At 48.6% G+C, this 27080-nt stretch overlaps 2 protein-coding genes across 3 annotated transcripts in view; both read left to right on the forward strand.

Annotated features, from left to right (window-relative positions):
* Positions 1 to 19340, forward strand: part of espl1 (extra spindle pole bodies like 1, separase) — a 27171-nt gene extending 7831 nt beyond the window's left edge. The window contains exons 13-32 of the mRNA XM_030778620.1: positions 1 to 26; positions 445 to 613; positions 1010 to 1138; positions 1587 to 1743; positions 5870 to 5979; positions 6091 to 6863; positions 6948 to 7409; positions 7814 to 8189; positions 8638 to 8778; positions 9171 to 9384; positions 10007 to 10194; positions 11092 to 11219; positions 11583 to 11705; positions 11930 to 12073; positions 13115 to 13276; positions 14273 to 14377; positions 14560 to 14675; positions 17470 to 17553; positions 18000 to 18164; positions 19139 to 19340. The exon at positions 1 to 26 is cut by the window's left edge and continues 91 nt beyond it. Of these exons, the coding sequence (XP_030634480.1) occupies positions 1 to 26; positions 445 to 613; positions 1010 to 1138; positions 1587 to 1743; positions 5870 to 5979; positions 6091 to 6863; positions 6948 to 7409; positions 7814 to 8189; positions 8638 to 8778; positions 9171 to 9384; positions 10007 to 10194; positions 11092 to 11219; positions 11583 to 11705; positions 11930 to 12073; positions 13115 to 13276; positions 14273 to 14377; positions 14560 to 14675; positions 17470 to 17553; positions 18000 to 18164; positions 19139 to 19340 (3974 nt within the window). The remainder of the gene's footprint in view (positions 27 to 444; positions 614 to 1009; positions 1139 to 1586; positions 1744 to 5869; positions 5980 to 6090; positions 6864 to 6947; positions 7410 to 7813; positions 8190 to 8637; positions 8779 to 9170; positions 9385 to 10006; positions 10195 to 11091; positions 11220 to 11582; positions 11706 to 11929; positions 12074 to 13114; positions 13277 to 14272; positions 14378 to 14559; positions 14676 to 17469; positions 17554 to 17999; positions 18165 to 19138) is intronic.
* A 765-nt stretch (positions 19341 to 20105) lies between these two features.
* On the forward strand, positions 20106 to 25860 carry pfdn5 (prefoldin 5). Of its 2 annotated transcripts, XM_030777023.1 has the most exons (6): positions 20106 to 20187; positions 20760 to 20862; positions 22400 to 22431; positions 23470 to 23544; positions 24004 to 24109; positions 25126 to 25860. In XM_030777023.1, the coding sequence occupies exons 1-6, from the start codon at positions 20122 to 20124 to the stop codon at positions 25203 to 25205; spliced, it is 462 nt and encodes a 153-aa protein (XP_030632883.1). In that variant the 5' UTR covers positions 20106 to 20121; the 3' UTR covers positions 25206 to 25860. The 2 variants fall into 2 exon arrangements, with proteins under 2 accessions (XP_030632883.1, XP_030632884.1); XM_030777024.1 differs by lacking the exons at positions 20760 to 20862; positions 22400 to 22431 and having other exon boundaries at positions 20122 to 20187.
* The last annotated feature ends 1220 nt before the right edge of the window (positions 25861 to 27080 follow it).

The following is a 27080-nucleotide window of genomic DNA, read 5'->3' on the forward strand; positions in this document are numbered from 1 at the left end:
CTCAGATCTGCCTCAGTATGGGAGAGGTAACACAAACACACACACACACCCTGCACACACCCATATAATCCCTCTTTGACTTCTGTACACACATTCATATACATACTACATACACTTGTGCTGTAATCAACAGGTCTTGGTATGTCTTATGTCACACACACACACACACACACACATACACACACACACACATTCACACACACACATATACATACACACACTTCCACGCATGCGTCTGGTCACTCTCCCTCAACACAGCATCTCTGTGTTTCAGTTTAATAGAAAGGTACCATAATACCATGATCCCGGCCAGTGCTACCTGACAGCTGTTGTACTGTTTAATGCTTGTCTTTTCACTGGGGTGTGTGGTGTGTGTGGTGTGTGTTTGTATGTGTGTGTGTGGTGTGTGTGTGTGTGTGTGTGTGTGTGTGTGTGTGTGTGTAGGTGGAGCGCGGCGTGGAGAGTCTGTGTGATGTGTTGACTGTCAGTGCAGAGCGTCACTCTAAGAGCTGGTACCTGCTGAGAGCAAGAGCCCTACAGACAGGAAGTGACTTTCTCCACCTGGACACACACACACTGAGCACAGAGCTGCGACAGAGAATCACACGGCACGGTACACACACACACACACACACACTGAGCACAGAGCTGCGACAGAGAATCACACGGCACGGTACACACACACACACACACACACACACACACACTGAGCACAGAGCTGCGACAGAGAATCACACGGCACGGTACACACACACACACACACACACTGAGCACAGAGCTGCGACAAAGAATCACACAACACAGTACACACACACACAAATGCGCACATAGAGCTACAACAGAGCACAGCACGACACACACACACACACACACACACACACTGAGCACAGAGCTGTGACAATCACATAGCACTGTACACCCTTGTGCACACACACACACACACACACTATTGTGTGTATGTGTAAAATAAAGGTTGTGCACATATTAATTGTGTGTGTGTGTGTTGTAGGTCTGATGACTCCAGACACAGCGCAGTATGAAGGACTGAAGTTGCTGTGCAGTTTGGTCATGATGTTGCTTGGCAACGGTTTCTATGGAGCTCCTGGTCCAAACACTGACACTCGCTTCGTCGATCAGGGTGAGACACACTAATACTTCCAGTTCCAGACACACTGCACACACCACTCGTACTAAAACACACAATTACGCACAGACACACACCTCAAAGCAACTCAGTTTTCCTCTCACACACAACACACCACGCAGCACACACACAGAACTGAGTGAATATTATAGAATATAGAATTATAGAATTATTATTTTACATTCTTTAACATGGCTTTTATACTGAGTTATTTTCCCTTTTAAAATGACTTCAGCTTTCAGTGCATTAATCAGCTGTGTGACTCAAATATTAAAAACTGACGAAAAAAAAAAGATTAAATTAAAAAAACTGGCTAACCCTAAAAAGCTGTCTTTCTTTTATTTACTCTTTCTCTGTCTCTCTCTTTGTCTCTCTCTTTGTCCGTCCGTCCGTCTGTCTGTCTGTGTGGTGTGTATTTGTCCGTGTGCGCGTGCATGTGTAGGTGACAGTGTGCTGTTTAAGTGTGTGTTGCTGAGGGAGGTGCTGGTGTGTTCAGCGCGGCTTGTGTGTGTGCGGAGCAGCAGTGGAGCGGTGCACGAGGCCAAAGTCCAGTGTGTGGAGGCCCTGAAACTCGCCACTAAACTACACACGCTCAGCCAGTGAGTCTCAGCCACTAAACTACACACGCTCAGCCAGTGAGTCACTGCCACTAAACTACACACACTCAGCCAGGGAGTCACTGCCACTAAACTACGCACGCTCAGCCAGTGAGTCACTGCCACTAAACTACACACGCTCAGCCAGTGAGTCACTGCCACTAAACTACACACGCTCAGCCAGTGAGTCACTGCCACTCAACTACACACGCTCAGCCAGTGGGTCACTGCCACTAAACTACACACATTCAGCCAGTGAGTCGCTGCCACTAAACTACACACACTCAGCCAGTGAGTCACTGCCACTAAACTACACACACTCAGCCAGTGGGTCACTGCCACTCAACTACACACGCTCAGCCAGTGGGTCACTGCCACTCAACTACACACACTCAGCCAGTGAGTCTCAGCCACTAAACTACACACGCTCAGCCAGTGAGTCACTGACACTAAACTACACACGCTCAGCCAGTGGGTCACTGCCACTCAACTACACACACTCAGCCAGTGAGTCTCAGCCACTAAACTACACACGCTCAGCCAGTGAGTCACTGACACTAAACTACACACACTCAGCCAGTGAGTCTCAGCCACTAAACTACACACGCTCAGCCAGTGAGTCACAGCCACTCAACTACACACGCTCAGCCAGTGAGTCACTGCCACTCAACTACACACACTCAGCCAGTGAGTCACAGACACTAGAGTCACAGCCACTAAACTACACACACTCAGCCAGTGAGTCACTGCCACTCAACTACACACACTCAGCCAGTGAGTCACTGCCACTCAACTACACACACTCAGCCAGTGAGTCACTGACACTAAACTACACACACTCAGCCAGGGAGTCACTGCCACTAAACTACACACACTCAGCCAGGGAGTCACTGCCACTAAACTACACACACTCAGCCAGGGAGTCACAGCCACTAAACTACACACACTCAGCCAGGGAGTCACTGCCACTCAACTACACACACTCAGCCAGTGGGTCACTGCCACTCAACTACACACACTCAGCCAGGGAGTCACTGCCACTAAACTACACACACTCAGCCAGGGAGTCACAGACACTAAACTACACACACTCAGCCAGTGAGTCACTGCCACTAAACTACACACACTCGGCCAGAGAGTCACTGCCACTCAACTACACACGCTCGGCCAGTGAGTCACTGCCACTCAACTACACACGCTCGGCCAGTGAGTCACTGCCACTCAACTACACACGCTCGGCCAGTGAGTCACTGCCACTCAACTACACACGCTCGGCCAGTGAGTCACTGCCACTCAACTACACACGCTCAGCCAGTGAGTCACTGCCACTCAACTACACACGCTCAGCCAGTGAGTCACAGCCACTAAACTACACACGCTCGGCCAGAGAGTCACTGCCACTCAACTACACACGCTCGGCCAGTGAGTCACTGCCACTCAACTACACACGCTCGGCCAGTGAGTCACTGCCACTCAACTACACACGCTCAGCCAGTGAGTCACTGCCACTCAACTACACACGCTCAGCCAGTGAGTCACTGCCACTCAACTACACACGCTCAGCCAGTGGGTCACTGACACTCAACTACACACGCTCAGCCAGTGAGTCACTGCCACTCAACTACACACGCTCAGCCAGTGAGTCACTGCCACTCAACTACACACGCTCAGCCAGTGAGTCACTGCCACTCAACTACACACGCTCAGCCAGTGAGTCACTGCCACTCAACTACACACGCTCAGCCAGTGGGTCACTGACACTCAACTACACACGCTCAGCCAGTGGGTCACTGACACTCAACTACACACGCTCAGCCAGTGAGTCACAGACACTCAACTACACACGCTCAGCCAGTGAGTCACAGCCACTAAACTACACACGCTCAGCCAGTGAGTCACAGCCACTAAACTACACACGCTCAGCCAGTGAGTCACTGCCACTAAACTACACACACTCAGCCAGTGAGTCACAGACACTAGAGTCACAGCCACTAAACTACACACACTCAGCCAGTGAGTCACAGCCACTAAACTACACACACTCAGCCAGTGAGTCACTGCCACTAAACTACACACACTCAGCCAGTGAGTCACAGACACTAAACTACACACACTCAGCCAGTGAGTCACTGCCACTAAACTACACACGCTCAGCCAGTGAGTCACAGCCACTAAACTACACACGCTCAGCCAGTGAGTCACTGCCACTAAACTACACACGCTCAGCCAGTGAGTCACAGACACTAGAGTCACAGCCACTAAACTACACACACTCAGCCAGTGAGTCACAGCCACTAAACTACACACACTCAGCCAGTGAGTCACTGCCACTAAACTACACACACTCAGCCAGTGAGTCACAGACACTAAACTACACACACTCAGCCAGTGAGTCACTGCCACTAAACTACACACACTCGGCCAGAGAGTCTCTGCCACTAAACTACACACGCTCGGCCAGTGAGTCACTGCCACTAAACTACACAGGCTCAGCCAGTGGGTCACTGACACTCAACTACACACACTCAGCCAGTGAGTCACTGCCACTCAACTACACACACTCAGCCAGTGAGTCACTGACACTAAACTACACACGCTCAGCCAGTGGGTCACTGACACTCAACTACACACGCTCAGCCAGTGGGTCACTGACACTCAACTACACACGCTCAGCCAGTGGGTCACTGACACTCAACTACACACGCTCAGCCAGTGAGTCACTGCCACTCAACTACACACGCTCAGCCAGTGAGTCACTGCCACTCAACTACACACGCTCAGCCAGTGAGTCACTGCCACTCAACTACACACGCTCAGCCAGTGAGTCACTGCCACTCAACTACACACGCTCAGCCAGTGAGTCACTGCCACTAAACTACACATGCTCAGCCAGTGGGTCACTGCCACTAAACTACACACGCTCAGCCAGAGAGTCTCAGCCACTAAACTACACACGCTCAGCCAGTGAGTCACAGCCACTAAACTACACACGCTCAGCCAGTGAGTCACAGCCACTAAACTACACACGCTCAGCCAGTGGGTCACTGCCACTAAACTACACACGCTCAGCCAGTGAGTCACTGCCACTAAACTACACACGCTCAGCCAGTGAGTCACAGCCACTAAACTACACACGCTCAGCCAGTGAGTCACTGCCACTAAACTACACACGCTCAGCCAGTGAGTCACTGCCACTAAACTACACACGCTCAGCCAGTGAGTCACAGCCACTAAACTACACACGCTCAGCCAGTGAGTCACTGCCACTCAACTACACACGCTCAGCCAGTGAGTCACTGCCACTCAACTACACACGCTCAGCCAGTGAGTCACTGCCACTCAACTACACACGCTCAGCCAGTGAGTCACTGACACTAAACTACACACGCTCAGCCAGTGAGTCACTGCCACTCAACTACACACGCTCAGCCAGTGAGTCACTGCCACTCAACTACACACGCTCAGCCAGTGAGTCACTGCCACTCAACTACACACGCTCAGCCAGTGAGTCACTGCCACTCAACTACACACGCTCAGCCAGTGGGTCACTGACACTCAACTACACACACTCAGCCAGTGAGTCACTGACACTCAACTACACACACTCAGCCAGGGAGTCACAGCCACTAAACTACACACACTCAGCCAGGGAGTCACAGCCACTAAACTACACACGCTCAGCCAGGGAGTCACAGCCACTAAACTACACACGCTCAGCCAGGGAGTCACAGCCACTAAACTACACACGCTCGGCCAGTGAGTCACTGACACTCAACTACACACACTCGGCCAGTGAGTCACAGCCACTCAACTACACACACTCAGCCAGTGAGTCACAGCCACTCAACTACACACGCTCAGCCAGTGAGTCACTGCCACTAAACTACACACGCTCAGCCAGTGAGTCACTGCCACTAATCTACACACACTCAGCTTGTGTGTTTGAGAGAGACTCTTCTGTGTGAAATGTGTGTGTGTGTTAAGTTAATTAATGGTGAGGGTGTATTTGCTGTATTAAGGAGTTGAGAGGGTGTATGTGTGTCGTCAGTGTGTATTCAGATTAATGAGTTTTTGTGGAAAAAATGTCAGTGGTTTGTAAACGTGTGCGTGTGTGTGTGTGTTTGTGTAGCTGTGTGGAGCTGTTGGTGCTGAAGGCTGAGTTGGAATACCTGAAGGGCAACACTGATGCCAGCACCCTGGACCTGGAGCAGGTGACAGACTTATTGGAGCTTGACACAGGTAAGACAAACACACCCGTACAGCACCACTACACACACGCACACAGGGGCCGAATGCCAGTACGTCTGTGCCCTGTTGCACTCTCTCACCGCTCTGTCCTTTTTACCGTAGACTTCTGCGTGCAGCGGCAGAGGAAGACTCAGATGAAGATTAAACCTCGTAAAGGACGCCCTGCCGACGTTCCCGCTCTCTCAGGGGGCGGTGCCAAAGACGAAGAAGAGGAGGAGCTTAGTGACATCCTGAGCTCTCGTTCTCTGGGGCGAGAGCCTGTGGAGGGTGTGGCTGAGCAGGTGGAGCATGCCTCGTCCCCGCCCCTAAAACCCAAACGGCGACGTTGGTTGGCCTGTCTGACGCACGGTGACCGGTGCGCCTGCCCCTGCTGCACCGAGCCTGCTTTGGCCCGGGTCAGCGTCCTGTGGGCGCTAACGCAAGCCCAGCTGGCACCGGATTATGCCCGTCGTCTGCGCCACCTGGCTTTACAGAGATGCCAAGCGGTCACTGCCACGCTCTGTGCCCGTCTGGCATCTGTAATGTCCCTAAAAGAGCGCCCTCCAGTGCCCAGGCTGCTCCGGACAGAGGTGGGCAGGGTGTATGTGGGCCTTGCCCAGGCAGTTTTGGAGACGGGGTCGGAGGAGAAAGCGGGCCTGGGGGTGTGGGAGCTGTTGCGGGCCGGCCTCGAGGCCGTGAGCCCGGAGAGGGGGCTGTGTGGGAGTCTAGGGCCCGTGAGGGCGGCGCTGCTGGTGGCTGAAGCGTTGGCCTGCTGCTTCGCTCTGTCAGCGAAGAGATGCTGTCGACTGGAGGACCTGTTTTCCGACGCCTGGGCCTGGAACAAACCGGCGTCTGGGAACCAAACACGTCTGAAATCAAAATTAGAGCCACGGGACGTCAGACCGGGACCTCAACGCAAGATCAAGAACCTTGAACCCGACCAAGAACCTGCACCTGACCCGAAGTCTATGCATCTGCAGAAAGACCCCAGTTCTTCTACTAAAGTTCCCCAACACGCCAAGAAAGATTCCTCCACAGTCACGGAACAAGATTGCAGGAAAACCAAAAACCTCTCCAGTAAGAAACCCAGAGATTCCAGTAAGAAATCCAGAGATTCTGTTGCCAAAGTTGCTGTGACTCTCCCAGGGTCCAAACCCACCGTGATCTTCAAAACACCTCGCGCAACCAGTGCGCCCCAGCCCAAACCTGTTGCCATAGCAACAGGGGGGAGGAACTTGAGCGCTTTCGACTTCCTTAGCGACGGGCAGGACATCCCGATGCCCTTCACTCCTGCGCAGAAGACTTCTGCACGACGGGGAGCTCCTGGGTCAAAGGTCGCCCCAAAGGGCGCGTTCCAAGTGTTTGAAGAGTTGTCACCTACGCAAGAGAAAGTCATGAATGTTCCAGCTGCACCAAAACGCACGAAACGTTCACGATTTAAGGTTCGGACTCAGAACTTCTATGTTCACTGGAGTGACGGGGCGATAAAAACGCGTAACTGAATCGGTTTTCGGTTCAGGCCGCATACAGCTGTAAACGCTTTTATGGGAAAATGTAAAAGTGAAGCGACTGGTTAAGAACAGGAATTTGAGTTATTGGAGTTGCCGTTTAATGACCACCTCACAGTGGAAGGTTCATGACCCTCTACTGCTGGTCTGAGTAGCTGGTGTGGAGGCCAGCGGACTGAAAGCTGACGTGTGTTTCTCCATCCAATGCACCGTCAGCCTTGTTTTTTTCATTAGATTAGATATATAATGATGTCGGCTTTCCTGTTCAGTAGGATATGTTTGTGAAAAGTCTGACAGTTATTTGACATTTGGTCTTTTCTTCCTCTCTGTTCTTGCAGGTTGAATTTAGTGATGAGAGTGACTCTGAGGCTCGAGCGCCCTCTGCTGTGACGGAGGAGAACTACACCTGCGCGACTCCCAAACCCAACCCTCCACAGCCCCACGTCACCCCCACGACACAGCCCACCAGGAGAACGGGGCGGGGCAAGAGGAGCACTGCCCTCCCTTCTGTCAGCGGCCAGTCTTCTGGGGAAGAGGGGGGCGTGGTTTGTCAGCAGCCACGCCCCCGGAGGGGCAGGTCGAGGAAAGCTCAAAGTTCAGATGCGTTGGAGGAGCCAGAGAGGATGAGGATGATCAGAGAGGATGAAGATGAGGGAGGTCTGGATACCAGCCTGGAGCAGCTGACGGAGTCTGTCTCTGAGACACAGGAAGCAGGTGTGTGTGTGCGTGTGTGTGTGTGTGTGTGTGTGCGTGTGTGTGCGCACTCTCATTTAGCAGTGTGTGGCAGAAAGACTGTGTGTGAACATCAGGAATGTCTTGCGTGCGCGTGTGCACAGTAGAGATGAAATGGTATGGAAATTTAATATCACGATTATAGTGACCAAACCACAAATAAAATTGGTAGCACTATGGACTTTCTGTTTGCATAAACATTAAAATAATAGGCCTATTCACCATTACTGATCTAAAGAAGGCGATCGGTTAGCCTACATCTATTCTGTCCGTTGAAATGAATTAACGTACAATAGTCTACTTGGTCTCTTATTGTGTGTGTGTGTGTGTGTAGTTTTGAGTGAATCTTCTCTTCAGCTTTGTGAGTGTGTTTGTGTGTCGCGTGTTTGTGTGTCATGTGTTTCTCTGTTTTGAGCAGGCAGTGCTGCAGACGCCCCTGAGGCTGATTTCGAGGTCCTGAGGAGAGACATGAGGGCAGATTTAGGACTGAGCTGCATTAATGAGCTGAAGAGGGAGGGGTCAGTGGGCGGAGCTCTACAGTCATCCCTCCACCAGCCTAACACAGGACCAGGTACGTGGAGCTCACACACACACTCCAGTCTGGATCATGCACACGGACTCTGTCCTGAGAGAGAGAACTCAGGGCTGTTGACAGACCTGTAGCTCTATCAGCCACATGCCTGTGTGGCTGCTTGCATCCAAGAATTACTGTATTAGCCAATAGCTCACAACACACAATGATTCCATGTAGTAGTATGTCAACAGTGATATAGTGAATGGTGGATAAATGTGTGTGTGTCTGTGTGTGTGTGTGTCTGTGTGTGTGTGTGTGTGTGTGTGTGTGTCTCTGTGCGTGCGCGCGCGTGTGCCTGTGTGTGTGCATCTGTGCGTGCGTGTGCGTGCGTGTCTGTGCGTGTCTGTGCGTGTCTGTGCGTGTCTGTGTGTGTGTGTGTGTGTGTGTAGCTGACCTGTCTCTAGAAGCTGTGCAGTCTTCTCTCCGCTCTGCCTGGCTCCTGCTCCATCATTTCCCGCCTCCTTCCCTCTACCCCCGCCTCTGCTCCCTGCTCAGCCAATCACTGGGCCACATGGATCCAGTCACCACGGCTATGCTGCACGTCCAGTCATTAGGCGTTTCCACGCGACATCACGTAACCCGACACCTGGCCAGTCGACTCAGGTGCGTCATTCAAATCAGGTTTAACTGTGTACAGTAGTGTGTAAACACTAGTACTAGTTCCTGCATAAGAAAATCAGTCAGGGATGTATCTGGTGTCAGGGATGTATCTGGTGTCAGGGATGTATCTGGTGTCAGGAATGTATCTGGACTGTTTCAACATGTTGGACTAAGAATCAAAGGCACTTCGACCCGTTTCTCTCTCTGATAGATTTTTAATATAGGATCTCACCCATTACAGGACATTTCAACTGATTTCTCTCTCGCTCTCTCTCTCATGGTCTGTCTTTCATGGTACCGGTCCATCTCTCTGTCTCTCTTGTGTCTGGTTCTGTGTGGTACCGGTCCATCTCTCTTGTGTCTGGTTCTGTGTGGTACTGGTCCATCTCTCTTGTGTCTGGTTCTGTGTGGTACCGGTCCATCTCTCTTGTCTGGTTCTGTGTGGTACCGGTCCATCTCTCTTGTGTCTGGTTCTGTGTGGTACCGGTCCATCTGTCTTGTGTCTGGTTCTGTGTGGTACCGGTCCATCTGTCTTGTGTCTGGTTCTGTGTGGTACCGGTCCATCTCTCTTGTGTCTGGTTCTGTGTGGTACCGGTCCATCTCTCTTGTGTCTGGCTCTGTGTAGGAAGTTGAGAAAGGCAGATGTGCTGGAGGGGCTGAGTGCTCTGAGTCTGGAGGAGTCGTCTGCGCAGTCGCAGTCAGGAGAGCTGCAGAAGCTGTCTGCCCTGGAGAACATTTACGCCTTCACTGCAGCTGCAGAGATGCGCACACACACCCTGCAGTTTACACAACAGCTCAACAACCTGCCTACAGGTGAAGCTCACACACACACACATAATAATAATAATAATAATAATAATAATAATGATAATAATAATCTATTTGTGTAGCACCTTTCGTACGAGAAATGCAGCTCAAAGTGCTTTCCAATAATGAAATCAGTGCATAAGGTCAAGTGGAAGTTTATAAAGCTTTTTACAGTCAAGAACAGTCTCAAAGCAGCTTTACAGAGATCAGCCTCCAGTGAGCTAGCCCAAAGGCATCAGTGGCAGATCCCAGCCTAGGGCCCCAGTGAGCCAGCCAAGTGAGACAGTGGCCAGGAAAGGCTTCCTAACGCAGTGAACAGGAGGAAGAAACCTTAGGAGGAACCAGAACTCAACAGGGGGAGCCCATCCTCCTCTGGCCAGCACATAAAACAGACATTCACAGTGTAGAATGATTCAGTGGTCTATACAGTTCTTTACAGTGCACGGTATAAAGTGTGTAGAGTGATTTTTATAGAGATTTTGGCGAGGCTATGTAGGACAGCTTGTTCTTGGTCCATAGTCAGTTACATCATCACAGGTGGGCCGCTCGCTCAGAACACACGCCTGCAGGAGGAACAGAAGTATATAGACCTCATTCTGGAAGCAGATGCTTGGAACTGGAACACATATATACACACACATATACTCTCACTCACTCACTTACTCACAAGTACACACACATACACACACACACATACACACGCTGTGTAGTTTACGCGACAGCTCAACAACCTGCCTACAGCACACGTGATCACACACACACACACCCCCACCCTGCAGTCTATGCAGCCGTTCAACAACCTCCCAAGTCTTTTTCTCTGTAGTGCATGTGCTGAGTGTGAGTGTGTGTGTGTGTGTGTGTGCGTGCGTGTATGTGTGTGTTAACTGCGTCTTCTCTCTGTAGGTGTGACTGTGTGTCTGTTGTCTGTGTTGGAGCTGTATCCTGGTGAAATCGGTGAGACCCTTCTGCTGACCAGACTTGAGAGAGACTCCGCCCCCATCACAGTGCGAATTTCCACACCACACCAACAGGTACCTGCTACTATGTGTTTGTGTGTGTGGCTACACATCGATGTTTTCTTTGTCTACTCAGCCAAGAGCAATTTTTAATCGTTTGTGTGTGTGTGTGTGTGTGTGTGCGCGCACGCACGTGTATCTGTGTGTGTGTGTGTGTATCTGTGTGTGTGTGTGTGTATCTCTCTCTCTGTATGCGTGTATGTATGCGTGTGTGTGTATGTGTGTGTGTGTATCTATCTGTGTGTGTGTGTGTGTCTCTCTCTGTATGCGTGCGTGCGTGCGTGCGTGCGTGCGTGCGTGTGTGTGTGTGTGTGTCTCTCTCTCTGTATGCGTGTGTGTATGTGTGTGTGTGTATCTATGTGTGTGTGTGTGTGACAGCCCTCGGTGGTGACTCTGCTGGATGAGCTGAATGAGGTGATGAGGGAGCAGAGGGAGGTGAGTGGAGTGGTGGAGAAGGTGCAGTGGTGGGAGGGGAGGAAAGCCCTGGATGTTCGCATGCAGGTGAGGAGGAGAGGAGAACCTCACAGTCACATAGTACAGGCTTCTCCTTATTCTCTTAAAACAGACCGACTAAATACACAACAATTTCTCTCTCTGTCTCTCTTTCTCTCTCTCTCTCTCTCTCTCTCTCTCTCCCTGTTTCTCTCTCTTTTGTTCTCTCTCTCCCTGTTTCTCTCTCTTTTGTTCTCTCTCTCCCTGTCTCTCTCTCCCTGTCTCTCTTCCAGAGATTACTGGAGCAGATGGAGGAAACTTTAGGGGTGTGGCGAACATTACTTCTCCCTTTGACCTCTGACCCTGAGCTGGAGGTTCAGCTTAAAGGCCTTCAGCCCACACTGACAAAAACACGCCTCACTCAGGACATGCTGAAGGTGTGTGTGTGTGTTCTTTTGAAGTGAAAGTGAAGACGTCAGTGTCTTGGTCATTATCACTGTAATGATTTAGATTCATTCTGGTTAATGGTTCACTGTGATTATCAGTCTTAATAATAATATCACTTAGCTGTGACCGTAATCTGATTCCAGAATTTGAACCCACTGGAATTACAGTTATCCTGAAAAACTCTATTTATAGCTCAGCGCTCTGAACACTGAACCTGGAAATTATTCAGAATAACTCCTCATCAGCCTTAACATATATTAAATAACAATATTAAAGTAGCACATACAATAACACTCTTCAAATTCAATACCTCTAGCAAACTAAGTTCCTGGATCACCGCATTCAGTGTCTAGGAAATAATTTATCACATGCACAAAGATTTGGAATACGAATGTACACGGTTATTACAATAATCAAATTCAAAGGGTACAGAATGAATCTAATGTTGAATAAATTGTGATTTAGGTGGAACTAAGGCACATCCACTACACACACACACACACACACACACACACACACACACACATACACACACACACACACACACACACACAACAGTGTCAAAACTACACACAAGAAGACAAATGGTATGGCCAACAGTAGACAATAACGATAGCCTCACTACCTAAAGTATGTCTGAATGGACAACTCAACTGGAACTGAAGCTGAGCTGTGGGATGCCAGGGCATCGGGCGTTTTATCTGCTGCGATCCTTCCAGGTCTCTCTTCCAGGTGCCGCATGACATTAGCAATGAAAGGATGATGAACGTTGAAAATTGAGAATACCTTTTATAACTCCTTTTACTCCTCTCTCTTTCTCTCCCTCTCGCTCTGTCTCCGTCCCTCTCTGTCCCCCTCTCTCTCTGTCTCTCTCTCTCTCTCTCTCTGTCTCTCTCTCTCTCTCTCTGTCTCTCTCTCTCTCTCTCTCTCTCTCTCTCTCTCTCTCTGTCTCTCTCTCTCTCCCTCTCGCTCTCTCTCCCTCTCGCTCTCGCTCTCTCTCCCTCTCTCTCTCTCTCTCTCTCTCTCTCTAGGTGGTTTTGTCAGCGTCTCCTCTGCTTTCGCTCTCAGATTTACAGTCCCTGGTGGAGGGGGCGTGTCTGGGTGCAGACTTCCTGTCACTCTTACAGGGGGGCGTGTCTGCTCTAAAGGGGAGGGAGGAGCCTCAGGGACACACAGTTCTCATACTGGACAAGGTTAATGAATTCAAATCTGTAACAATCACACACACTGGACAAGGTTAATGAATTCAAATCTGTAACAATCACACACACTGGACAAGGTTAATGAATTCAAATCTGTAACAATCACACACACTGGACAAGGTTAATGAATTCAAATCTGTAACAATCACACACACTGGACAAGGTTAATGAATTCACATCTGTAACAATCACACACACTGGACAAGGTTAATGAATTCAAATCTGTAACAATCACACACACTGGACAAGGTTAATGAATTCACATCTGTAACAATCACACACACTGGACAAGGTTAATGAATTCACATCTGTAACAATCACACACACTGGACAAGGTTAATGAATTCACATCTGTAACAATCACACATACTGGACAAGGTTAATGAATTCACATCTGTAACAATCACACATACTGGACAAGGTTAATGAATTCACATCTGTAACAATCACACATACTGGACAAGGTTAATGAATTCACATCTGTAACAATCACACATACTGGACAAGGTTAATGAATTCACATCTGTAACAATCACACATACTGGACAAGGTTAATGAATTCACATCTGTAACAATCACACATACTGGACAAGGTTAATGAATTCACATCTGTAACAATCACACATACTGGACAAGGTTAATGAATTCACATCTGTAACAATCACACATACTGGACAAGGTTAATGAATTCACATCTGTAACAATCACACATACTGGACAAGGTTAATGAATTCACATCTGTAACAATCACACATACTGGACAAGGTTAATGAATTCACATCTGTAACAATCACACATACTGGACAAGGTTAATGAATTCACATCTGTAACAATCACACATACTGGACAAGGTTAATGAATTCAAATCTGTAACAATCACACACACTGTCTCTCTTTCTCAGTGTCTGCAGTTAGAAATACTCAGTTTCCTGAGGAAGAGCGTATATATAATATAACTTAATTTTGTGTGTGTGTGTGTGTGTACAGTATCTCCAGCGGTTGCCATGGGAAAACATCTGTTGTCTGAAACATCGCTCTGTGACGCGCATGCCCTCTCTCCAGGCTGTACTGGGACACACTCATCTACAACAGGTACACACACACACACACACACTCACCCTCTCTCCAGGCTGTACTGGGACACACTCATCTACAGCAGGTACACACACACACACTCTCCATGCTGTACTAGGACACACTCACCTACAACAGGTACACACACATGCACTCAGTGTATTTTAGTGAGTGTGTTGTGTATTTTCTCTCTCTGTCAGGTTGACGGTGGGGGTGTGCTGTCCCGTGGAGTGGACCCACAGCAGGTCTACTATGTGTTAAACCCAGATAACAACCTGCCTGATACACAGCAGCGCTTCCAAGACTGGTTCACCAGGTTAGGAACACACGCACACGCACACGCACACGCACACGCACACACACACACACGCACGCACACACGCTGTCTCACGCACACACGCACACACGCACGCACACACGCTGTCTCACACACACGCACACGCACGCGCTGTCTTACACACACACACACGCACACGCACGCGCTGTCTTACACACACACACACACACACACACACACGCTGTCTCTCACACACACACACACACGCACACACACGCTGTCTCACACACACACACACACACGCACGCACACGCTGTCTCACACACACACGCACGCACACACGCACGCACACACGCTGTCTCACACACACACGCACGCACACGCTGTCTCACACACGCACACACACACACGCACGCACACACGCTGTCTCACACACACACACACACGCACGCACACACGCTGTCTCACACACACACACACACACGCACGCACACACGCTGTCTCACGCACACGCACGCGCTGTCTTACACACACACACACGCACACGCACGCGCTGTCTTACACACACACACACACGCACGCACACGCTGTCTCACACACACACGCACGCACGCACACACGCTGTCTCACACACACACACACACGCACGCACACACGCTGTCTCACACACACACGCACGCACACGCTGTCTCACACACGCACACACACACACGCACGCACACACGCTGTCTCACACACACACACACACACACACGCTGTCTCACACACACACACACACGCACGCACACACGCTGTCTCACACACACACACACACACACACGCTGTCTCACACACACACACACACGCACGCACACACGCTGTCTCACACACACACGCACGCACACGCTGTCTCACACACGCACACACACACACGCACGCACACACGCTGTCTCACACACACACACGCACGCACACGCTGTCTCACACACGCACACACACGCACGCACACACGCCGTCTCACACACACACGCACGCACACACGCTGTCTCACACACACACACACACGCACGCACACGCGCTGTCTCACACACACACACACACGCACGCACACGCGCTGTCTCACACACACACACACACACGCACGCACACGCGCTGTCTCACACACACACACACACGCACGCACACGCTGTCTCACACACGCACACACACGCACGCACACGCTGTCTCACACACGCACACACACGCACGCACACACGCTGTCTCACACACACACACGCACGCACACACGCTGTCTCACACACACACACGCACGCACACACGCTGTCTCACACACACACACGCACGCACACACGCTGTCTCACACACACACACACACACGCACGCACACGCTGTCTCACGCACACACGCTCTCTCTCACACGCACGCATGCACACACGCTGTCTTACACACACACACGGACGCACACACGCTCTCTCACACGCACGCACACACGCTGTCTCACACACACACGCACACGCTCGCACACATGCTCTCTCTCACACACACACACGCTGTCTTACACACACAGACACACGGACGGACACACACGCTCTCTCACACGCACACACACGCTCTCTCACACGCACACGCACACACACACACACTCTCACACTTGGGGTGGAGGATATTTTGAATGTTCTTAATGTGTCGCGGCTTGTTCTACGTGTGATGTAGTGAGTGACTACGTCTCGAACGTCGAGTTCAAATTGTCACGGAATTTCTTTGAGCCGCCGGCATGAGACTGGCTTTGGCGTTTGGCTTCTCTCGCTCTCTCCCTCTCCCACACACAAAAAGAAAAAAACTCACTCACATTCCCAGGTCCTGGGGTCGATTCCCAGACGGGCGGAGTGGAGTTTGCTTGGAGTTTGCATGTTCTCCCCGTTTTCGCGTGGGTTTCCTCCGGGAGCTCCGGCGAATTAGAGACACTAAATCCCCCCTAGGTGTGAATGCCCTGCGATGGCCTGGTGACCTGTCCAGGGTGTTTCTCTGCCTTTTGCCCTATGAGTGCTGGGATAGGCTCCAGCACCCCCCCCGACCTTAATCAGGATGAGCGGCTTGAGAAATGAACGAATGTTTTAATGCAGACAGATGTTGCAGGGACTGCTAGAATCATCATACTGGTGTGACTGTATAGATCACAGGGTTAAATCATACTGGTGTGACTGTATAGATCACAGGGTTAAATCATCATACTGGTGTGACTGTATAGATCACAGGGTTAAATCATCATACTGGTGTGACTGTATTGATCAAAGGGTTAAATCGAGTATTTAAGAAGTGCTTCAGAGAAGATTCCAAAATATTGAGATATATATCGTGTATCGCGATATAGCCTAAAAATGTCGTGATATTGCTTATAGGCCATATCACCCTAACACACATGCATGCACAAACAAACAAAGAACAGTGTTACGGGGCTAAATGGGACACAGTCACACTTTTCATGTCCAGCGTTCAGAGTGGCGTGTGTCTGAAGAGCAGTGGGAGTGATGGCCATAGACAGGCACCGAGACAGGCACCGAGACAGGCACCGAGACAGGCACCGAGACAGGCACTGAGACAGGCAGTGAGACAGGCACAGGCTCCGTTTGACTGAGTGTGTGTCTGAAGAACAGTGGGAGTGATGGCCATAGACAGGCACTGAGACAGGCACTGAGACAGGCACTGAGACAGGCACTGAGACAGGCACTGGCTCCGTTTGACTGAGTGTGTTTATAACTGCCTCCTACAACTCTCACTCTGTTCTGCCTTGTTTCATACATAACCACATTCAGTGCTAACCGCTTCCACTCTGTGCCCCTGTCTGATTGGTCAGTGAGCAGGCGTGGCAGGGAGTGTGTGGGACGGCCCCCGATCCTGATAAACTACAGGAAGCTGTGACGACTAAGGATCTGTACATGTGAGTGTCCACCACAGCCCCTCTAAACTACATTACCCACAGTGTACAGAACTACAGTTAAACTGCAGTTCCCACAGTCACATGACCACAGATATAAACCTACATTACCCACCGGGACCCCAGAGCCACAACAAAACCACAACACCTTTAGAATAAACAACCCACACACACATTAAAAATAACACGGATCACAAAACCACAACACCTTTAGAATACACAACCCACACACACATTAAAAATAACATTGATCACAAAACTACAACACCTTTAGAATACACAACCCACACACACATTAAAAATAACATTGATCACAAAACCACAACACCTTTAGAATACACAACCCACACTCACATTAACACAGTTTTCTGAAAGGGACTTGGGAGAATGACAGTTGCTCGTGCATGGCCACAGAGGTTTTCTGTGACACTCTCTCTTTGTTGTTATAGTTACGTGGGTCATGGTGCAGGGGCTCGTTTCCTTGACGCCCAGCGGGTGTTGAAGGGGGGTGTGCGGGCAGCTGCCCTGCTCTTCGGCTGTAGCAGTGCTGCTCTCAGTGTACAGGGTGAACTGGAGGGCACTGGGATAGTCCTCAGCTACCTGACTGCTGGCTGGTAAGTCTCACACACACACACACACACACTCACTCACTCCAATAACCTGACTGAAAGGATGGTCAAGCCTACACACACTCTACCAAACTATCTGTCTCTCTCTCTCTGTCTCTCTCTAGTCCTCTAGTTTTTATTAAACTCTCTCTCTGTCTCTCTCTCTGTCTGTCTCTCTGTCTGTCTCTCTCTCTGTCTCTCTGTCTCTCTGTCTGTCTCTCTCTCTCTCGTCCTCTGGTTTTTATTAAACTCTCAGTCTCTCTCTCTAGTCCCCTGGTTTTTATTAAACTCTCTCTCTGTCTGTCTCTCTCTCTGTCTGTCTCTCTCTCTCATCCTCTGGTTTTTATTAAACTCTCTGTCTCTCTCTCTAGTCCTCTGGTTTTTATTAAACTCTCTGTCTCTCTCTCTAGTCCCCTGGTTTTTATTAAACTCTCTCTCTGTCTGTCTCTCTCTCTCGTCCTCTGGTTTTTATTAAACTCTCTGTCTCTCTCTCTAGTCCTCTGGTTTTTATTAAACTCTCTGTCTCTCTCTCTAGTCCTCTGGTTTTTATTAAACTCTCTCTCTGTCTGTCTCTCTCTCTGTCTGTCTCTCTCTCTCCTTGTCTCTCTCTCTGTCTGTCTCTCTCTCTCTCGTCCTCTGGTTTTTATTAAACTCTCTGTCTATCTCTCTAGTCCTCTGGTTTTTATTAAACTCTCTGTCTATCTCTCTAGTCCTCTGGTTTTTATTAAACTCTCTGTCTATCTCTCTCGTCCTCTGGTTTTATTAAACTCTCTGTCTATCTCTCTCGTCCTCTGGTTTTATTAAACTCTCTGTCTCTCTCTCTAGTCCTCTGGTTTTTATTAAACTCTCTGTCTCTCTCTCTCGTCCTCTGGTTTTATTAAACTCTCTGTCTCTCTCTCTATTCCTCTGGTTTTTATTAAACTCTCTGTCTCTCTCTCTAGTCCTCTGGTTTTTATTAAACTCTCTGTCTCTCTCTCTAGTCCTCTGGTTTTGGGGAACCTGTGGGATGTGACTGATCGTGACATCGATCGTTTCACTGCTGCGCTTCTGCGTTCCTGGCTCTCCGCCCCCTCAGGCTCCTCCCTCCTTCAGCACATCGCCCAATCACGCGACTCCACACGCCTCAGACACATGATTGGCGCTGCACCGATTGCCTACGGGCTGCCCGTGTACCTGCGGTAGCAGGGTCATACACCCACAGGCGTGTTAGGGCAGACACGCATTCAGATGTTTCATCCTCTAAACTGTCATGAGAGTAGCAGCGTGTGGCTTTGAACACACTGCGAACCTCCCTCTTTGTTACAGATGACACACGTAGAGATCAGTGTCTGATACAATGTTTGGAGAAAAAGAACTGAGTGAATGTTTTCTGTTGTAACCTTGTGTGAAAACACTGCCGTGTTGCCCCATGTTTAATGGGATTTTATTGAATTTAAAGATATATGATCTGATTTTAAGATGTTTTAACATATTATTGATCTTTTTTTTATTTTTGCTTTTATAATTCACATTCTGTTTGTTGCTTTTACCTTGTGAAATGGAAGCACATTTAATTTATCCTGAATTGATGTCAGAATTCACAACAATAAAAGTTTTAAATTCTCATCTGCGTCTGCTGCTTGTGCGTGCTCTGTGAATGAAGTAGTTCTGAGAGTAACGCGTTGTTCCGCTGGCCGTGTGTGTGCGACAGAAAGATAGCATCATTAGATCTTAACCGTTGGCCCTGAGAGGGCATTACACGATATCATCCTTTTCTTTAAATTCTGAGATACTGTTATGATCTACCTGTGGACCATAATAAATATTCTTCTGCGAAAATTGTCTGATGAGACATGGTATGGCCAAGGCGGGGCGATGTTTCTGTTTAAAGCATGTCTCCAGCACCACGAGAAACTCACAAGAAGAAACGAATTCATTATCCGGTGTAGCCCGGAAGAGCTGCCTCCTAATTGTGTTTTAGAACATGGCGGTGAATCTCACTGAACTGTCTTTGCCGCAGTTGGAAGGCTTAAAGTCTCAACTTGAACAGGTAAAATGCAACACACAAGCCGTCTGTGGGAATTGCATGCATAGAATTTAACCAACAAATTGTGATCGATCTATTTCTGTGCAAACAGAGCGAGGTTTTGCTGTGTCTGTGTGTTCGTTCCGGTAGTTAGCCGCTAGCCTAGCCGTTGTCACGCTTTGTGTGTAGCCAAGCCAGTGCATCGCATGCGGAACGTACCTCAGATGAACCGAACATGCGGCTCTGAACGCGCTATCCACGTCAGGCCGCAGTGCTATGCGGCTTTGCTGCAACTGTTACGTAAGGCACAGCGTATGTATTTGATGCGCCCTCTCCCCATAGGGGTCGGTGTCAGGAACAGGTGGGGCGCAGCTGCTCTTACCGTTCCCTGTCAGTCCCAGTCATTTACCAGTCAGTGCGTGTTTTAAGTATGAAACCAGTCCGTAAAACAGTTGTCCCATTAACTCGTCATTCATATGTGAACGTAAGTCTCACATCAGTGTCGTGCATTCTGTACTCAGGCTTCTACCGATGCATTTTAAATTGCTGTTTGCTCAGGGTGAATACCTTTTGGTGTCATTACTCTTGTTTCCTAGGAGACGGAATTCCTGACGTCATCAATAGGTCAATTAAAGGTCGTTCAGACTAAATATGTGGAAGCCAAGGAGAGTCTTAGTGTCCTCAACAAGAGTAATGAGGGTGAGAGTTTAGTGAATCTCCCAATACACACACACACGTGTGTCAGCCATCTCACTGATTAACCAAACCTCTATACACACACACACACACACACACACACATTAGCCTTCTCACTGGTTACTCAAACCTATACATACATACACACACACACACTCACACACACACATCAGCCTTCTCACTGATTAACCAAACCTCTATACACACACACACACACATCAGCCTTCTCACTGATTAACCAAACCTATACACACACACATTAAAACATTATGACCACCTGTCTAATATGCTGTGAGTCGTCCATGTGCCACCAAAACAGCGCCGACCCGCCGAGGCATGGACTCTACCAGACCCCTGTGGGTGTCCTGTGGTATCTGGCAAGAAAACACCAGCAGCAGATCCTTCAGATCCCAAAACACCAGCAGCAGATCCTTCAGGTCCTGTAAGTTGTGAGGTGGAGCCGCCGTGGATCAGACTTGTTGGTCCTGCACGTCCCACAGACGCTCAGTCAGACTGAGAGCTGGAGAATTCGGAGGCCAGGGCGATACCTTGAGCACTTCATGAGTGAGACACATCTCCTGATGCTGCTGGACACATCGTCAGTGATGTTCCCGGGGTCGTCGGGCGGTTTCGGGTCCTTCAGCATCGTACTCCCTCCCCCAGACGACCCAGCGGAGGCTGATCAGACCCCTGCTCGCGTCCGACTGGCACCGACCGGCTACTTACACCCAGGGTTGTTCTCTCTTCGGCCGTAGCCGCGTAGAGGCTCTTTCTGCCGCGCTGGTGGTCCCGCGAAGGGCCGTTCTCTTCTCTTTTCCTCCGGTGCCCAGTGTGCTGAGGGCTCTGGCCAGTGAACAGGCGGCAAATCCCCGCCATCCAGCCTCTATCAGCAGACGCATTCCCCTTCCATCCTGATTGTCTGCACTGGCTGATAAGGTCTTCATGCTTGGCCGGTTTTCCCTCATGGGCCTCATCCAGGTTTTCCTCCCATGGTACGGTCAGCTCCAGTAGGAGGACCAGCTGGGTGTAGGGTGGTGATGGTAAGGTGCTGGGGGGGAGCATGTTCCTCAGACCATTCCCGAATCATGTGTGCAGTGTGGCAGGGTGCACTGTCCTGCTGAAACAGGCCACTGCCATGAGGTATTCAGGACCTGAAGGATTATGCTGCTAGTGTTTTGGTGCCAGATACCACAGGACACATTCAGGGGTCTGGTAGAGTCCATGCCTCGGCGGGTCGGCCCTGTTTTGGCGGCACATGGAGGACCAACAGCATATTAGACAGGTGGTCTTAACGTTCTGGCATGGCAGTGTATACACACAAACATGCGCACACACACACACGTCAGCCTTCTTGCTGAATATTCAAACCTTTAAACACACACGTAGCAGCCTTTTCAGTGAGCACTCAAGCCTGTACCTGTAGAGTCTTCTGTCTGTCTGTGGGTGTGTCTGTGGGTGTGTCTGTGGGTGTGTCTGTGGGTGTGTCTGTGAGAAACACAGGAGTCGTTACTGAAATCATTCTGTCCTTTTTCTCCTGCAGGAAAAGAGCTCCTTGTGCCCCTCACCAGCTCTGTATCCTTTCTTAAATCATCCGCCCGACCGTGGGCTCCACTGCTCTCAGTGTCTTCTCACTGAAGATTTATCAGATGTGTCAGAAAAATGAAATCAGTCATGTGTGAGTGACCTCATACCGACAGGACTCTATACCTGTGTGTTCCCTTACACTCTGCACCTGTGTGTTCCCTTACACTCTGCACCTGTGTGTTCCCTTACACTCTGTACCTGTGTGTTCCCTTACACTCTGCACCTGTGTGTTCCCTTACACTCTGTACCTGTGTGTTCCCTTACACTCTGTACCTGTGTGTTCCCTTACACTCTGCACCTGTGTGTTCCCTTACACTCTGCACCTGTGTGTTCCCTTACACTCTGTACCTGTGTGTTCCCTTACACTCTGCACCTGTGTGTTCCCTTACACTCTGCACCTGTGTGTTCCCTTACACTCTGTACCTGTGTGTTCCCTTACACTCTGCACCTGTGTGTTCCCTTACACTCTGCACCTGTGTGTTCCCTTACACTCTGTACCTGTGTGTTCCCTTACACTCTGCACCTGTGTGTTCCCTTACACTCTATACCTGTGTGTTCCCTTACACTCTATACCTGTGTGTTCCCTTACACTCTGCACCTGTGTGTTCCCTTACACTCTATACCTGTGTGTTCCCTTACACTCTGTACCTGTGTGTTCCCTTACACTCTGCACCTGTGTGTTCCCTTACACTCTGCACCTGTGTGTTCCCTTACACTCTGTACCTGTGTGTTCCCTTACACTCTGCACCTGTGTGTTCCCTTACACTCTGCACCTGTGTGTTCCCTTACACTCTGTACCTGTGTGTTCCCTTACACTCTGCACCTGTGTGTTCCCTTACACTCTATACCTGTGTGTTCCCTTACACTCTATACCTGTGTGTTCCCTTACACTCTGCACCTCTGTACCTGTGGACATGTTAAAAAGTGTGTTGCCTGGGCTGGAGTTATGCCCTTTGTAAGGATATGATAAAGGCCATGTGTGTCTGTGCTGCTCTGTTGGCGTTGGGGACTTTAACTGCTGTCCAGATGTATGTTCCTGGGACACTGAATGATGTGGAACATGTGTTGGTGGACGTGGGTACGGGGTACTACGTAGAGAAGGTGAGAAATCCCTCAACACCTTATGTCATAGGTTTCTTTATTTACGTTGCTTTATTTTGCTAATCCCAGTTCTGTTTCTGTAAATAAATTTCTTTATTTTGTTAATCCCAGTTCTGTTTCTGTAAAGTAAATTTCTTTATTTTGCTAATCCCAGATCTGTTTCTGTAAAGTAAATTTCTATATTTTGCTAATCCCAGATCTGTTTCTGTAAAGTACGTTTCTGTATTTGAGGATGAAGAGATCTGGTCTGTGCAGCAGTTGTCTACTCTTTCAGTTTTTCACTCATCCATTTTTTTCATTCGTTAATGTTTGTGCTGCTTATTTATCGGTGTTGTGTATATATTTGTGTTATGTATGTGAGGAATGATGTCTGCAGAACTTCTCTGGGAAGCGCATGGCAAAATGAAGTGTGTGAATGTGTGTATTACTGATTGTGTGACAACCTGTCTGGCCCTGCAGAATGTGGAGGACACAAAAGAGTTCTTCAGACGAAAGATCGACTTCCTCACCAAACAGATCGAAAAAATCCAGCCAGCTTTACAGGAGAAGCACACCATGAAACAAGGTTTACACACACACACACACACACACACACACACACACAGACAGACACACACACTCACACACACTCACACACACACACACACACGCACACACACTCACGCACACACGCACACGCACACGCACACACACACAAATACACACACACACACACACGCACACACACACACACACACACACAGACACACACACGCACACACACACACGCGCGCACACACACACAAATACCTATGACATGTTTTATGGGATTCATTGACAGCTGTTTCCAGATGTCCTAAAGGTCTTTAAACCTGATTCCTTTTGCCCAAAACTCACAAGACAAGACATAAATACAAAGTCATACATTACATATTCTGATAATCTAATGGAATCTCTATTTCACCTGACTGAGCCTCATTTAAAGAGGTCCCATGATTTACAACTCAAATATGAGCATACACACACATATAACCTCCATATTACCCCCTTCCACCTGTTCCTGTTCTGCATCTCTGCACACTCACACACACACTCACACACACACACTCTCTCTCACTCTCATAACAGCCTCATCTCAGCCTGTTTGATCTGTTCTGCATCTTCAGTCACAGGTTTCATTAAAACTCATTGTGCAGTATTTCTGCTATACGCAGCTTGACAGTGCTTATACGACACCTCAGTTATGTGTTTGTGTTTGTCTATTGAAGTCATTAGTTTATTTAAGTCACTAGTTTATTTAATTCATGCGTTTGTTTAAGTCAGTAGTTTATTTAAGTCACTAGTTTATTTAAATCAGTAGTTTATGTAAGTCAGTAGTTTGTTTAGGTCAGTAGTTTGTTTAGGTCAGTAGTTTATTTAATTCATACGTTTATTTAAGTCACAAGTTTATTTAATTCATACATTTGTTTAGGTCAGTAGTTTATTTAAGTCAGTAGTTTATTTAAGTCAGTAGTTTATTTAAGTCAGTAGTTTGTTTAGGTCAGTAGTTTGTTTAGGTCAGTAGTTTGTTTAATTTATTTGTTGTCTCTCTTTCTCCTCTAGCTGTGATTGAAGTGATGAACATGAAGCTCCAGCAGCTACACAGCCAACAGACGTCACAGTCTAGCATGACAAAAGCGTAGACTACACACACACACACACACACACACACACACACACACACACACAGTCCAGCAGGTCAAAAGCCAGGACCACACACACACACACACAGTCCAGCTTGACAAAAGCCTAGACGACTCACACACCTGTACACACACACACACACACACACACACAGCACTAGTGGGCTGTAGGACCCGCATGTCATGGTTCCCTAAGGTTGGGGTATAGTGTCTCACATGTTTTAAACTGTCCAATCACCATACCTGTCACAGCTCCAATGACATGGAAACACGTAGGCGTCTGGACAAACAGAAGAGGATGGGAGATGGACCTCCACGTTATCCCCTCAGAGCGACCAGCACAACTGAAATTCATCTGATATTGTCCTTTTTGCCACTTGTGTCCACTCCTCAGAAAACAATGCTCTAATTAAAACAGAATGCTTCACCTCAGAAAGCGACCTGGGGGGGTTTCTTCTGCTTCCTGTTGGCTGGTTTAATAGAAACATTACCAGCTAAGGAATTTTTTAAAGTTGATTTGAACATGTTTAAATGTACTTTACCGCTCTGTGCTCAAGTCTGGCGAACACACAGGAGAGCATGTGTTTACTACAGCCCAGACAGATAGTGAGCCAGTAATGTTTGGTGTTAATGTGAGAGAAAAAACTTTGCAAAATAAAAACCAACCAAGTGACTGGGTAACACTTGGTCTCTCTGTGGCAACAGCTCACAGCATCATGAAATGGTTGTTTTGATAAGGTATCTGGGTTTGGAAATTCAGAGAGCTATGCTAGTCTGCTGTGTATCCTCAAGTCTTGAAGTCAAAACTAATTAGGCTTGGTAGGGAGTTAGGAACAGTCCTATCACATGGTTTTGACTTCCAGTTTAATAGGAAGGTCCTTTTTCTCAGCGTGTCCTTCGGGAGTTAGGAACTGGGGCATCCTGAGGATCGTGAGCTGTCCCCTATTTCAGTCTGCTCTAGAAAACCTCACGCAGGACTTCAGTCGACTGTCCTCACCAACCTCGCTCCTCTTGAATCTCCGGGAGTCAGTGGGTTGACTTAATAAGGTTGACACAAATCTGATCAAAATAATTACGTTTATAAACAAATATTTAAAGACTTTCAAATGAATCTGGAGGAAAAGAGAGGAGCCTAGAAAGCTTTCGTTGTATTTACAAAGAATAATACTCTGAACAGATCAAACAGGCTTTTTAAATTAATTGTTTAATACTATAACCAGTAGGCGATTTATTTTTTAACAGGGGAGATGGCCCAATAGTCACTGACTATAGAACATATAGGGTGATGACAGGTTAACGGGGGGGATGCCTTTTGGTCATTTTGCTAACAAGGGTGGCCTCCCCCTGCAAATCGTCAGCTGACTATAGCAAACCGTCAATTTCTCCGTATCCGATTTCAGACGACTCAATATTTAAAGCAACTCATCTTCTAAGGACACCACAGCCAGTTAAAAATACGGCGCACAGGCAATTAGAAATACTCAATGAAGCACAAACAACCCTTATTTATCAAATCGCAGTGTTGCAAAAGTCATCACATTATCCGACGAAATTCTGCGATATTTCACTGCGGACTAATTTAGGGCGAGTTATTGCTGTGTCATGATTAGCAGGCGTTGTCAAGCTGCGCCTGTTGCTATGCGGCGCGGCGCGTGTTGCTTTGTTGCTAGGGAAGGGATGGCTGAGAGGCCGCCGCACTGTCTGCCGGGACGGTGGCGGAGTGTTAATTTACTATCTGTCACAAGCGCATTGTAATGCTGATCTCTAAAGGTGCGTGTGTTTGTGCCGTCGCCCAGGACAAGACATTTTCAGTCTGAATAGGAACAAGAGAATCCAAAGGCTGTTGTTCCTTCGTTTTAAAAAATTTTGAGGTTC

Source organism: Chanos chanos, chromosome 6 (assembly GCF_902362185.1).
Source record: "Chanos chanos chromosome 6, fChaCha1.1, whole genome shotgun sequence".
NCBI classification, from domain to species: domain Eukaryota; kingdom Metazoa; phylum Chordata; class Actinopteri; order Gonorynchiformes; family Chanidae; genus Chanos; species Chanos chanos.